General features: G+C 40.9%; 1 protein-coding gene across 6 annotated transcripts in view; it reads right to left on the minus strand.

Annotated features, from left to right (window-relative positions):
• LOC122554496 (zinc finger protein GLIS3) overlaps positions 1-15,538 on the minus strand; it is a 455,475-nt gene that overhangs the window by 123,107 nt on the left and 316,830 nt on the right. For all 6 annotated transcript variants that reach the window (XM_043699622.1, XM_043699620.1, XM_043699621.1 and 3 more), the window contains 2 exons: positions 9,328-9,469; positions 5,001-5,166 (listed from right to left, as the gene is read on the minus strand). In XM_043699622.1, coding sequence (XP_043555557.1) covers positions 5,001-5,166; positions 9,328-9,469 — 308 coding nt within the window. The remainder of the gene's footprint in view (positions 1-5,000; positions 5,167-9,327; positions 9,470-15,538) is intronic.

Here is a 15,538-nt window from a genome sequence, read left to right on the forward strand (position 1 = left end):
GATGGGATTTATCCTAGGATCCTCTGGGAAGCAGGGAGGAGATTGTCGAGCCTTTGGTATTGATCTTTAAATCGTCATTAGCTACAGGAATAGTGCCAGAGGACTGGAGGACAGCAAATATGGTTCCCCTGTTCAAGAAGGGGAGTAGAGACAACCTTGGTAATTATAGACCAGTGAGCCTTACTTCCGTTGTTGGTAAAGTGTTGGAAAAGGTTATAAGAGATAGGATTTATAATCAAATAGAAAAGAATAATTTGATTAGGGATAGTCAGCACGGTTTTGTGAAGGGTAGGTCATGCCTCACAAACCTTATTGAATTCTTTGAGAAGGTGACCAAACAGGTAGATGAGAGTAAACTGGTTGATGTGGTGTATATGGATTTCAGCAAGATGTTCGATAAAGTTCCCACAGTAGGCTATTGTACAAAATGCGGAGGAATGGGATTGTGGGAGATATCACAGTTCGGATCAGTAATTGGCTTGCTGAAAGAAGACAGAGGGTGGTGGTTGATGGGAAATGTTCATCCTGGAGTCCAGTTACTAGTGGTGTTCCGCAAGGGTCGGTGTTGGGCCCACTGCTGTTCGTCATTTTTAAAAATGACTTGGATGACGGCGTAGAAGGGTGGGTTAGTAAATTTGCAGACGATACTAAGGTCGGTGGAGTTGTGGGTAGTGACGAAGGTTACAGAGAGACATAGATAAGCTGCAGAGCTGGGCTGAGAGGTAGCAAATAGAGTTTAATGCGGACAAGTGTGAGTTGATTCACTTTGGTTGGAGTAACTGGAATGCAAAGTACTGGGCTAATGGTAAGATTCTTGGTAGTGTAGATGAGCAGAGGGATCTCGGTGTCCAGGTACACAGATCCTTGAAAGTTGCCACCCAGGTTGACAGGGTTGTTAAGAAGGCATACAGTGTTTTAGCTTTTATTACTAGAGGGACCGAGTTCCGGAACCATGAGGTTATGCTGCAGCTGTACAAAACTCTGGTGCGGCCGCACTTGGACCACAGTTCTGGTCACCGCATTATAAGAAGGAAGCTTTGGAAAGGGTGCAGAGGAGATTTACTAGAATGTTGCCTGGTATGGAGGGAAGGTCTTACGAGGAAAGGCTAAGGGACTTGAGGCTGTTTTTGTTAGAGAGAAGAAGGTTGAGAGATGACTTAATAGATACATATAAGTTAATCAGAGGTTTAGGTAGGGTGGACAGGGAGAGCCTTTTTCCAATATGGTGACGGTGAGCACAAGGGGGCATAGCTTTAAATTGAGGGATGATAGATATAGGACAGATGTCAGAGGTAGTTTCTTTACTCAGAGAGTAGTAAGGGTATGGAATGCTTTACCTGCAACGGTAATAGATTCGCCAACTTTAAGTACATTTGAGTCGTCATTGGACAAGCATATGGACGTACATGGAATAGTGTAGGTTAGATGGGCTTCAGATTGGTATGACAGGTTGGCGCAACATCGAGGGCCGAAGGGCCTGTACTGTGCTGTAGAATTCTGTGTTTTATGTTCTGTTAGGGAAGGAATCACAACAATCATTCTTGTTTCATAAATCTTTAGCTACCTAAATATTAAATGTATAGTTTAGAGAAGTGTAGATTCAGTGATGGCTTGATGAGATCTTTAGAATAATTAAGGACCTAAACTATGCACACACTGACAGATTATTTCAATCGGATACGTGGGGATAGACCAAGGGTCAAGTTTATAATTAATTTTTCCCTGATTTATATGTGAGGCAACTCTTCTTTATCCAAAGAATATTCAACTGTGGAACAAAATCCCAAATTGTAAGATGGTTCCTGATTCATTCACTGTGTACCTTCAAGAAAGAGATGGAAAAGTTTCTAAATGAGATTGAGATTGCATTACAATCATGGTAAATTTGGTTCTTTGGAATAGTTTCAATAATTTAAAGGAACTCAAAGAATTTTTCCAGATTTTTATCACTCCAATTGGCCTAGTCTGATACAATTGGTGTCGTAGATGTTTGATCTAGTTTTTAAATTCTCAGGAGACGAAATTCCACCATAAGATGTGGGGCCTTTTGGGAGATGGATGAGGTGGTTATTCCACTGATTTATCCTGATTGATTTGTTTTAATTGTATACGTAAGACAGCTGTAGAGTCCATCCTCTCAATCAAGGACATCACGTCAATTGCCACTGCAAATGATTTACCAATATTTCCTTTTTATTTCACAAACTGCCGTCTTTTTTCACTGATATTTTTCTTTAGTTTTCTGATCAGAAAAGAGATCTACAAATTATAATAGTTGAGAAAACGCTGAAGAGCCAAATCCTAAAATTGGGTGCTGAGATTGAAAAGACTAAAAGTTAAAAAAATTACAAATCTTGCAAAAATGATTAAGCAATTTTAAACAGAGTAAAATGTGAAAGGAGAATGTTCAAAGGAAGTAGAGTGTAATGATTCTGTTATTCTCCAGATAGTTCTGTTATCCAATGCATTCACACAGAACATAGGTTCACCTATCATTCAAAAGCAAGCTGCAAGATAAACAATAAACCTCCAATCTAGGAAATGTACATTAAAAATAATAGTTTCTCCTTATAACCTTCTCATGTGACTGACTGTCGACAAATTACACCAGGATAGACTATATTACAGGTCATCAAACTACAAATTGAGCCTATGAAGGATTAAAATGAAGAGAAGAGGAGCAAACCGCGGAGATTCTCTAAATTCACTACTGTTTCCCCTTCATCTGTTTCTTATTCTTCTTGCTGTTATGGCCCTGCCACCAGTTGTTCACCAGATGTCAGTTTTCAGGCTCTGAAAGGATAAAGGTACAAGGGTGGGGGTGGGTGAAGGAAGGGGAAAAAGCAAGAGGTGCATACTTGCAAATCAGGATAGATTACAGAACGAGGGATGAAGAAAGGTAGATGAAATAGGAATGAAATGTCATCCTCAAACTAGTCCAAGCTCAATGTAGGTTTCAAATTCATTGTTGGACACAGCCTGGGTTGTAATCATTCCTATGACTGAGAACATCATTTCCTCCATGAGCCTGAGACAGACATGAAACTGTGTCTGCATATCCCACTGGATAGGAGTTGCTTCCTCTGATTGTGAGCCTTATTGTCTGCAAAAGAAGGTTACGCGTATCTGTGAATATGGTGCAAAGTGTTTGGAAGGTGTATTTGCCATAATTGAAAAGCTGGCAGTGTATGCAAAGCATGAAATGTGAGTGTGTGACCTGCATTAGTGCTAAAGTAAGTGAGAGTGAGGTGAAGCTATGAATGAATTGTGTCATAATAAATAGATATTGTTGATAAGTTAATGAAGTGGATATGGTGAATGAAGCAGTGAGAGAGGCTGATCCTTCCTTTGTAAGGAACTGCTCTGTGAAGTTAATTCATTGACTTTGACCATTTATGTGAGTTTGTCAAACATCTTGTAACACGACAGCCATGTTGTCAATGGCAACACTTCAAGCAATTACAATTATCTGCTCTCACTGCCTTCTCAGTCTGTCTGGGATGTTCCTAGTCCTTTTGGGGACAGGAGCTCTCTCTTCTTGTGTCAAGATATCTGGCGTTGCATCACGTGACCTCCACTCAGCCCATCCAAACAAGCAAGCTTCATGTGGTGCTAGCCTCACATGTTGAAGAGTACAACCACTCAATAACACATTCAGCATTGACTGCATACTACTGTCATTAAAATAACAGTAGCAGAAAAGTTTGCACACTGTCTGGAATACTTTCTTTTTTATTCATAAGATGTGGGTGTCACTGGCTGGATCTGCATTTATTGTTCATCCCTTATTGCCGCTGAACAGAGTGATTGCTTGGCCATTTCACAGGTAACCACATTCCTTGGATCTGGAGTTACATGTAGGCCAGACCAGGTAAGGACGGCAAATTTCCTTCCCGAAAGTGCATTAATGAACCAGATGGATTCTTATAACATTTGACAATGGTCACCATTAGATATTTTTAAAATTGATATCAAATTTCACCATCTGCCCTGGTGAGATTTGAACCCCAAATCTACAAACCATTAAGGACTCCGAATTTTTAAACTAGTGACACCACAGCCTCCCTTTGATAGGCACAAGTTATTGACACAAGTTATTGACACACTTCCACAATCCAATTTCTGGACAGGAAAGTCTGGAAGATTTATTGAAGTTCTGATGTACTTTAGGCAACTTGCATTTCTTATTGAAACATATGAACATGAAATAATAAGGATTTGCTATTTACCTCTCTTTCAGGAAGGGCTGTAAACATTACACTGTTAATCATTAATACCAACCTCTTGCTGAAATAGCTGCTGCAATCCTCTTCATTGCATTTTAAAAAGCAACTTATTATTCCTCTTTGCTTAAAAAGACTAATTGACAGAACAAAAAAAGCACTTGCAGCAAATTTCACTGTAGTATATAAATGTGAGAAACCAAACATTTCCCATGTCTTTACGATTCTATATAATGTTTCTTCCAATATAATAGCAACATCAGGGAAAAGAACTTTAAACATAGCAATGAGGCATAGGTTTTGGTCATCCTAGGCTTGATAAACTGTGTATTCCATTTGGGTTAGCTGGTTCCAATCAGCCAATGATGAATTGAAAGTGAACATATTGAAGAATAAGCTCCTATAGAATATTAAAAACATACAGACTTTTATGACAGACCTCTGATCCAAACTCAATAATTTTGATCTCTGGACAGCAAGTGAACTCTATTTGCTCATTTATTTACATGTTCAGACAGCTGGGATTGGAGTCAAACTCATTGTATGCGTAATTCTTGAATTCTGTAAACCTTAGAAAAGGAAAATACTGTGGACACTGGAAATCTGAAATAAAAGCAGAGAGTGCTGGAGAAACCCAGCAACTCAGCATCTGTGGACAGAGCAACAGAGTTAACATTTCGAGTCCATTTGACTCATTAGGCACAATGTCAGTTCTGTTTCTCTGTCCACAGATGCTGAGTTGTTGAGTTTCTCCGGCACTGTTTCTATAAACCTTACCCTTGTCTGGTGTTCTCCACTGTAGTCAGTTGTGGAAGATGACCATGTGGGCTGTGCAGGTCCCCTTCGATGGAAGGGTAAAGCGATGAAGAACTTCGGGTAAGCTGAGGAGATGATAAAGCAGTTGCTGCTGGTCCACTGCTGGTGGGAGAGCAATTGTACATCCCTAAATGAACAACAAAAATTCCATTTATCTGTTCAAAATAGGAAGTTCTTCTATCTTTATTTTATTCTTCAAAAACGATGAAGTTAGTTTTAACTTAATCCTCCCACATGATATATAAAATCAGATATAATCCATCCTATTGGTTTCCACCTTTTCAAATTACCCCCGTATGTTCAAAGGCCTGAGTTAGTTATGATCTTTAGTTTTGATTTGTTTCGATAGATATGATTCAGTTGGTAGCACTCTTCCCTCTCAGTCACAAGGGCCATTCAAATCCCACTTTAAAGTCGAGCACAAAAGTCAAAGTTGACATACCAATATATTACTGAGGGTGTACTGTATGATTAGACATTCCTTCTTGGGACCCTATCTGCTCAGATGAATTCAAAAGATCCTGTGACCCTACTTTTGAAGGAATGCAAGAGAGGTATCTCCAGTGTCCGAGTCAATATTCATCCCACGGTCAACATCATAGAAATAGATTACCAGGTAATCTATTTATGAGTTGGCCGTGCACAAATGGAGTGTCCCATTCCTACATTATACTTCACTTCAAAAGTGAAGACTACACTTCAAAATCAAGTTGATGGCAGTAAAGTGCCTTCCAATGTCAGTGGTCTTGAAATATGTACATAAATGCAAGTCATTCTTTTTTGAAACTGTCATCCCATTCAGTATAAATTTATATAACATTTTTATGGAAATAATCTTAACATCAGGCACATCAGTTACTTGAAATGAACATATTCACTGCAGTGACGATAAAACAACTAAAGGTTTAATAAATATGTACTTATAAATGAACAACCAGCATTTTAAAAACTGTATTACAAAAGAAAATCAAAGCAACTAGCTTCTGTGTGATCTGAGAATTTGTAGAAATTATTAGACTGCTCGCCTAAACCAAAACTGAGCACTTCCTTAACCAGAGAATGAGACATTGCACATGTATGTGACATATTGCTCCTGGGAGAAAGTGAGGTCTGCAGATACTGGAGATCAAAGTTGAAACTTTATTGCTGGAACAGCACAGCAGGTCAGGCAGCATCCAGGGAACAGGAGATTCGACGTTTCGGGCACAGGCCCTTCTTCAGGAATATTGCTCCTGCCCTTATAAACAAAATGTTTCTTCCCACTGCCTGCATCACGACAGGAGATTTGCCAAGAGGTATGAATATACAGCAAACCTTGTTTTAACAAGCGCCTTATGAACCTGCACTCTCAATAAACTGGCAAAAACTATATGCCTGAAATACCGAAGTTTACTGTGTTATTGCAATCTCCGCGATGTCCAAGTAGTCAGTTGGAGGTGCGAGTGAGAAGGTTATCTGCCGGTAAATTTTATTTAAGGCAAAGATGCATTTTTATTTAAGTAATTTATGCTGTAAATAAAGTATAACAACCATATCGTCTACCACCAACCCCCCCCAACCCCCACACTATGTTTCTGTTACTTAGTATGTGATTCTTACATTGACTATGTGGACCACATAATGAATCAAAATATTTGATCAACCAGCACATTTCTTGTCTCATAGCTGCTGGTTAATAAAAAGGTTTGCTGTATTTGCTGTTAGATTTCGCACTCCTTCCAAAACCATGTTTGGCCAATCCCGACTGACAAGGGAAAGGGCATTGTGATGTCATTTTAGTGACTTTAATGAGGGCGACAATATCAAAATCAAACCAGATCAATCTCAAAGCTAATCCAATCTGGAGTCGATTCAGAGTCCAAAGCAACCTGAAAGCCAAGTTAGAGCAACCTGGAAGCCAGCCAGAACCTGACCCTGGAAAACATGCCACGAGCAAAATATATTACGTACAGAGACAACAACTTGCATCCCTGAGTGAGTAGGTCAAAGTGCCTTAGGCTCCTCTAAAACACAACCCAGTTGCAAAGGAGTTTAGTTCACATTAGATCCTGGTCTACCAACAGGGAGATGTTGAAGTTTAACTTCTCCATTAAGATATTTTTTAATACACAAAGGGAGTACTTTAACCAAATAAAAAAAAATTCTCCTGTCTCTCCTTCACCTTTAGCCTAACATACAATTAGCTGCTTTCCTATCGTAAATACAAGGATCAGTTTCCGTTCACTCATCCAAAGGGATAACATCTGTTGCTAAGTGTTGAAACTCTCGTTAATGTTTTTTGATTCTGTGTTACACAATCTCAAAAACATTTCTATATGCTTAAATGTTTAACATTGGGATCATCAATCAACTGGTTCACTGTTTGGCTCCATTTGTTTAAAAAAAAAACTAGCTAATGTTATGCCTGTGGTTATCACCATAGTACCTGCCAAGTTTGGAAAGCAAGTAAAATGGGGTCCAGAATATGCATTGGAGACAAACTGGCACCAAAAATGAAGGCACATTAGCTGGAGTTGGGAGGGGGGATGGGAGCGATCTGGGTAAACTCTTGTAAATCGTTTGAAATGTTTCAGGTTTATATTCTGCACTGTGCTGTAACTTATGAGGAATATAAACACAGCAGGATGGGTCATGTGCTAATCTCCATTACAATCGCACTTTTCCCAGATGCTTTTCCTTCTACTCCACAGTATTAAAACTTGTCTTGATATTGCTGTCAGGATGACATTTTTGTAAACTATTTACTTTTTTTATGTTGCTCTACTGACTGCATTCCTACAAATTTCTGGATTAGTTTAAACCAGTGTCCAATGTCACCTATCTGACATTTTAATTGATAAAGTGCATTGACTCATCTTTCTCAGGAGCTCTAACTTTGAAACTCTTTATTCCCTCTGTCTCCCTTCTTCATTCCATCAAAGTCTTTAAAAACTGAAGCATGGTGTAATCTCTTGACAACTTCGAGATTTATCTCATTTTTCTTTTTTTTAACAGAATCCCTACAGTGTGGAAACAGGCCCTTCAGCCCAACAAGTCCACACTGACCCTTGGAAGAGTAATTCCCCAAACCCATTCCCCCATATTTACCCCTGACTAATGTACCTAACCTAGGCATCCCTGAACACTATGCGCAATTTATCAGGGCCAATTCACTTGACCTGTACATTGTTGGATTGTGGGAGGAAACCGGAGCACCCAAAGGAAACCCACGCAGACACAGGGAGAATGTGCAAACTCCACACAGTCGCCTGAGGGTGGATTCAAACCCGGGTCCATGGCACTGTGAGGCAGCAGTGCTAGCCACAGTGTCACCCATAAATCAATCTTGGTGTTTTACATCTGCAATCTACAAGAGATTATATTCCTCAAGCACAAGACACCTCAAAGAGAAGCCTGTTGATACCAAGGGAGAAAAAAACAAACTTAAGTTGCGGAGATGATGATAAAGGCTGTTGTTGAAAGTAGATTGGATGGTGACAAGGTGAAAAAATTAGGTAGTTCTGAAAAGGAGTAATATATTGTATGGCAACACTTCATTTAATGTTTCTCAATTTAGTCATAGATAATGAGCTGGATTTTACAGCTGACATATTGCTTAAAAATGTGTTGCTGGAAAAGCGCAGCAGGTCAGGCAGCATCAAAGGAGAAGGAGAATCGACGTTTCGGGCATAAGCCCTTCTTCAGGCTTATGCCCGAAACGTCAATTCTCCTTCTCCTTTGATGCTGCCTAACCTGCTGCGCTTTTCCAGCAACACATTTTTAAGCTCTGATCCCCAGCATCTGCAGTCCTCACTTTCTCCCAGTGACATATTCCCTATCTCCCCTAACCAAGAGAATGGTTGTCAGTCTGCCCAGTCGAAATTCAGATGCACACAGAGAAAGCGTGTTTGGAGCAACTTAATTGATTCACAGCAGGATATCGAACTCCCATCCGGAAAGTGCTTCCACCCTCGAGAGTCACCAGCCAATGAGATTGACCAGTAACTCTATAGCCACAGCAGTACCAAGAATGAACGAGGGTCATGCTGAGATTATTTGGCCCTAAAATGACCTCAATAGGCCTCGGAGCAAGCAGGCTGCTCGTCAGCTTCCTTGGCCACCACAGTATGGAAGACAAGTCAGGTTGGGTGGGAAGGTCAATCTGCATTATTTTACAAACTCTTCCATCTTCATATACGGTGATGGGAATATTGTGGGATCCCCACCCCATTATGGTAGACATTATAATTCAGTTCTCCATGATGTTCTATTAGAAAGGAAGCTTTATTTTAAAACAGTTAAAACATACCTGGATATATCTCATGATTGACTGTCATAGATCTTCCAGCTGTGTTACTTGTTAAATTAGGAGGCGAAGTCAAAGGTTGAAGAGGCTGATTAGCCAGGCAATCATTCATCATTTCTGTTTCAAGTTCATTGCCCGAACGTAGCTTCACAAAAAAAGGAAAGAACAAGATAAAAAGTATTCCTTCAACAAATATTGTCCACTGCTCTAGAATATTATCATATTGTCTAAATATTTAAAGAAATTGTCATCAAACAAGACTTGACTGTGGGAACATCATAACTCAATTAGAATTAGTCACTTCTGGCTTTACAAATGTTTCAGTGAGGCCACTATCACAAAATGAAAGCAGACAGATTCCAGCATTGACATTTACTGTCAGTTAGTGATCCATCATAGAAAGTTGTGGTGTGTTGTCTGACCACTAATCATCAACACCACACTGTGCTAAATCTAAACATTAAGGACTGAACCTTTAGGATACAATGAGGGCAGACACTGAGGTAGCAGGCGCAGAGGTTTGTGCTGCCACCAGGCATGCATTTTCCCAGGCTCTCTTTTACGTCTGAGTTACTTTCTCCAAGGCAGGAATGGAAGAGATCGCAGGTCTAATTGCACACAACTAGCAGGCTCAACTAACTGAAAGCCTGCTACGGTCTGTTGGCAGAGGCCAATTGGGTTTTTCTAGTCTGCCTCCAGGTTCCTGAAGGGCAATAGAAAACAGTGGAGGTACCTAGCAGAAGGCTGGGAAGCCTGCATCTCCAGAAGGCTGGGACACCCTCACACCTGCCGGGCTTCAGTTGCAGCAACAGGCCACTCTTTGGAGGGACTTCATGCTGCCACCATACATACACCTCTCTCCCACACCCAGACACGCAGAGCCCCACATGCATGCAAACACATCAATTCTATAATGGTGGCTGGCAGCATGGTCTATATTTTAGTTTGATTGCTAAAATGCTGAATATAGTTCAGTTACTTTGAAAGGGATACTCTTACTAGCCCTCCAGCTCTGAAAGTCAACATACTGTCCTTAATTCAAAAGCTAACACAGCCTCTGGTTAATTTGCCAAATCAAGAAAATGACAGGTGATAACTGGACTAAATATGGGATTCTGAAGCCCACAGGGAAAATTTTGCCGTAAGCCCCTAACATTTTACAGTATATTACTATATATATATCACTGCGGCATAGATTCCAGGCTCCACAGGCAATGTACCGATAAGAAAATTACAATGTGATAATAACTGCATAACAGTATCCATCAGTGAGTTATGTGTGTATAATGTACAGTAACATCAGTAAGCACAGAATCCAATCTATAGATGGAACTTATAGGGTCCTGAACTATGTGCATTATAGCAAGAAATGTGACAGAGTCGCACAAGAAGTCTAATGAGGTTTATCTTGATTTTGGGAGCAACGAGCTGCATCTTTTAACTAGGTTCTGGGCAACAAGGTAAGATTCTCACTAGTGAGTGGCAAGTTCCCTAAAAGTCAGAATATTGCTGGTTAATGACCTTATTAGTTGTGAATGCCACATTATTAATATGCAGCCTACTATTGTATCACCTGCAGCGAGCAAGCTAGATGCCAAGAATTCTAAATATAGAAGTCAGAGCTTCAACTTGCCACTTTCTCTAAAGGAACTCCTTGTTGGACACCCGGCTCCACCCTCTCAGGGCACGATCCATGAGCACCAGTTACACACACGCCATAACCACGGACTTTGGCATCAGGAATGTGTCAGCCTCAAAAACCTTCATGGCATCTCTCCAATCTGCGTTCAGTACTTCAATGCTGCATCTCAGGGTAATGGCAAATATCACTGTTGTTGCACCAAGTTGCTGTCAGTGCTCACTCACTTTGAGGGTACCTGCATATTCACAGCATCTGTGCCTTGCCTTGCTATTTTGCACTTTGCTTCTCTATAATATAATGAGGCTCTCAGTATGTTGCCATACTGCTGTGCCATTTAATGCAAACACAAAGCCAGGAGGCTTGTCATGGTTGTAAGCAGTCCTCAGTCAAGGAAAATAGTCTTTGGATCTAGTCTAGGGATCCTGGCGCAATAAGTCATTGGCACCCTCCAACACCTGTCCTGGGACTTGCAGACGGTCAGTTAGCCACTCAGATCTATCAGGGTAAGGATCATCTTCACATAAAGAATGAGGAGTCATGTCAGACAGACCACTGCTCATTTTGACTCTTTCTGTCCTATTGTCGGCTTCTTTCCTCCTGGAATGAAAGAGACAGTTAATAAGGGAGATGAAAATGGGTGGCACAGCTGTTATTGTTGTTGCAGGTGTCCTGAGTGAGTGAGCAGGCAGCACAGAGAGCACACAGGGTTAGTGCTGTCAGGGTTAGGGTAGGTGACGACAAGTGATGGAAGATATTACAGCAGTTGTGAGAGTGTAGAGCATGAGCCATGGTGGGAGCTGGGTGCAGGAGCAGAGTTACTGAGTGTGAAGTATCAGAGAGAAGATGGTGACAGCATGGCATGCAGAAGGTCATTTCTCTGATTCCTCCAAGTAGTCAAGACAGCACTGACTCAGGGGCATCCTCAGACCATGTTGGCATGGTCTGTTGTCATGACCTCCTCTGCTACTCCTGGGGAAGAGGACACCTGTGTCTGTACCATCCTTTCTGTGTGAAAAATATGGTGTCAAATTTCCCTTGTCTGCCATGCCCAGGGCAATGTCAGCAATGTCAGAAATCATATAGGGGAGCTCTCGACTGATGGTGCTTGTCCAGATGGGCAATGGCCTTTTAAAAAGGTGCTGGCACCAAGGATATTACTTTGTCTGCAAGCTATCTTGACAATGTGAGTTGTTCCAAATATTAGATCAGAGTGATTCTGGAAAAGCTCAGCAAGTCATGCAGCATCCAAGGAGCAGGAAAATCGACGTTTCAGGCCGGATGCTGCCTGACCTTTTCCAGACCACTCTGATCTAAACTCTGGTTTCCAGCATCTGCAGTCCTTGTTTTTGCCTAGTTGTTCCAAATATGGCAAGTGATAGAAGGGAACTACAATCTGGCGAGACAGTTGGTATAAGCAGTTAACAAGTTGAGTTTGGTAAGATACGGTGAAAGATCTCACGAGGCAAGGAACTCTCCAGGAATCTCAGTGAAATTGATGGCTAAAAATGTTAGGATTCAGCCCTGTGTGTGTAAGTCTGTGCTGTTTTGCAATATAAATAGTGTTGTAAGTAATATTCAAGACATCTGACTCAAAACAAAAGTCTTCATGGTTTATGGTATGTGGGCTAACATATATAAAATCACAAAGGGCATCAATTACCTCTTTATACACCAAATACCACCAAGTCTAAAGATTGAAAAATAACCAGATAAACCTTTTCTATGAATTCCAGACCTTTTAGGTCTAATGGAAAATATTTCTGTATTCAACTGTTTGGTGCTTTAACAGACAGTTTACAAATTGAGAGTTTCTATGAAGAATTCTGACATGGAGTTCAGTAGACTCCACATGAATTTTAGTTCCCCTATACATGAAGAGGAAGTATATGAAATACACTGCCTTCCACACTCATATTGCGGTAAGTACTGTGCTTTGTACTGCAAGCATTAATTTGTAAAATGCGTTATAAACATATAAAAATGTGTTTATAATGTTACTGCACATTTGTGTAGAGAAATAAAATCCTGTTTACTGGCATTACAGGCTCGCTTTGATATGTGTTTGACAGCATAAACAAGTTCTACACTGTTAGTCAACAAGGGAATTAGATTAAATATGGAAATAGTTTTCCAGCATCTCTGGGTATCATACGTATAAATTTCTGATATTCAATTTCAGTGCTTGAATGCAGCTTTACGTGAAGCTAAAATACATCACTGCTAGCCAGGAGAGTGTGAATCCCTTGTGAGCTAAGATGTGGAGTCGGGGCTACTGCTACATGGTCAACACATGTCCTCCCTGACCTACACTGTTCCTGCCAAGTGGTTAAATGGAATGACCTATATAGTTGTGAACCACGTTGGTTTGTATCGTTAATGTGTTGATGCTCAGGTGGGCTATCTGATTCAGAATGCAGAACAGCAGTGCTGGGTTTGGGAGGACTCAGAGCTTAAAAATGTGTTGCTGGAAAAGCACAGCAGGTCAGGCAGCATCAAAGGAGAAGGAGAATCGACATTTCGGGCATAAGCCATGCCCGAAACATCGATTCTCCTTCTCCTTTGATGCTGCCTGACCTGCTGCGCTTTTCCAGCAACACATTGTTAAGCTCTGATCCCCAGCATCTGCAGTCCTCACTTTCTCCTTTGGGAGGACTCACCCAGCACACACCCAATGCATTCCATCCTGGATCATTTGTTGTGTGTAAAAGTATTTTCTCGCGTCATTTTTGCTTCTTTATTAATTACTTTAAACTTGTGCCATCTTGTTCTCAATTCTTTCATGGGTGGGACCATTTTCTCTGTTTACTCTGTCCAGACTTCTCATGATTTTGAAAACATCAATTGGATCCCTTCTCAGACTTCTCTACTCCAAGGAGAGTGACTCCAGGTTCTCCAATCTATTTTTATAACTGAAATCCATCATCCTCAGAACCATTCTCCAAAATGTTTTTTGCATTTTTTCCGATGCCTTCACACTCTTCCTAAAGTGCAACACTCAGAAATGAATTCCATGTTCAAGCTAAGGTCAAACTAATATCGTTTGTAAGTTCAGCATAGCTTCCTCCCTCTTATGAGGTATACACCTATTCATAAAGCTGAGAATACTTTATTAACTACTTTCTCAAAATGATCTACTAACTTTAATCATGTATGCGCATTTGCATAAGAACTAGGAGCAGGAGTAGGCCATCTGGCCCTTCGAGCCTGCTTCGTCACTCAATAAGATCATGGCTGATCTGTTTGTGAACTCAGCTCCACTTACCCACACTCTCACCATATCCCTTAATACCTTTATTGTTCAAAAAAAAATCTACGTTTGCTTTAAAAACATTTACTGAAGTAGAGTCAACTACTTCCCTGGGCAAGGAATTCCATAGATTAACAACCCTCAGAGTGAAGAAGTTCCTTCTCAATTCAGTTCTAAATCTGCTCTCTCTAATTTCGAGACTGTACCCTATTGTCCTAGCTTCATCTGCCAGTGGAAACATCCTCTCTACTTCTATCTTATCTATTCCCTTTATAATTTTATATGTTTCCATAAGACCATAAGACATAGGAGCGGAAATACGGCCATTCGGCCCATCGAGTCCACTCCGCCATTCAATCATGGCTGATGGGCATTTCAACTCCACTTACCCGCATTCTCCCCGTAGCCCTTAATTCCTTGTGACATCAAGAATTTATCAATTTCTGCCTTGAAGACATTTAGCGTCCCAGCCTCCACTGCACTCTGTGGCAATGAATTCCACAGGCCCACCACTCTCTGGCTGAAGAAATGTCTCCGCATTTCTGTTCTGAATTTACCCCCTCTAATTCTAGAGGGTCCCTCTAAGGTCCCTCCTCATTCTTCTGAATTCCAATGAATATACTCCCAGTCTACTCAGTCTCTCCCCATAAACCTCAAGTCCGGAATAAACCTAGTGAACCTCCTTTGCACCCCCTCCAGTGCCGGTGCATCCTTTCTCAAGCAAGGAGACCAAAACTGCACACAGTACTTCAGGTGTGGCCTCACCAGCATCCTGTACAGCTGCAACATAACCTCCCTGCTTTTAAACACAACCCCTCTAGCAGTGAAGGACAAAATTCCATTTGCCTTCCTATTTACTTGTTCTACCTGCTGACCTACCTTCTGTCATTCATGCACAAGGACACCCAGGTCCCTCTGCAAATCAGCATGCTGTAACTTTTTCCCATTCAAGTAATAGTCCTTTTTACTGTTCTTCTTACCAAAATGATGACTTCACATTTATTAACACTGTATTCCATCTGCCAAACCTTTGTCCACTCACTCTATGTATCTACGTTCCTCTGCAAAGTTTCATAGTCCTCTGTTCACTTTGCTCTACCACTCATCTTAGTGTCATCTGCACACTTTGACACACTACACGTGGTCCCCAACTCCAAATCATCTATATACATTGTGAATAATTGCAGTCCCAACACCGATCCCTGAGGCACACCATTAGTCACTGATTGCCAGCCAGAATAGCACTCATTTATCCTCACTCTTTGCTTTCTGTTAGTCAACCAATCATTTTTCCATGCTAATACTCTACCCCTTAACACCATGCA

The sequence above is a fragment of the Chiloscyllium plagiosum genome, chromosome 11, assembly GCF_004010195.1.
Source record: "Chiloscyllium plagiosum isolate BGI_BamShark_2017 chromosome 11, ASM401019v2, whole genome shotgun sequence".
Taxonomy (NCBI): domain Eukaryota; kingdom Metazoa; phylum Chordata; class Chondrichthyes; order Orectolobiformes; family Hemiscylliidae; genus Chiloscyllium; species Chiloscyllium plagiosum.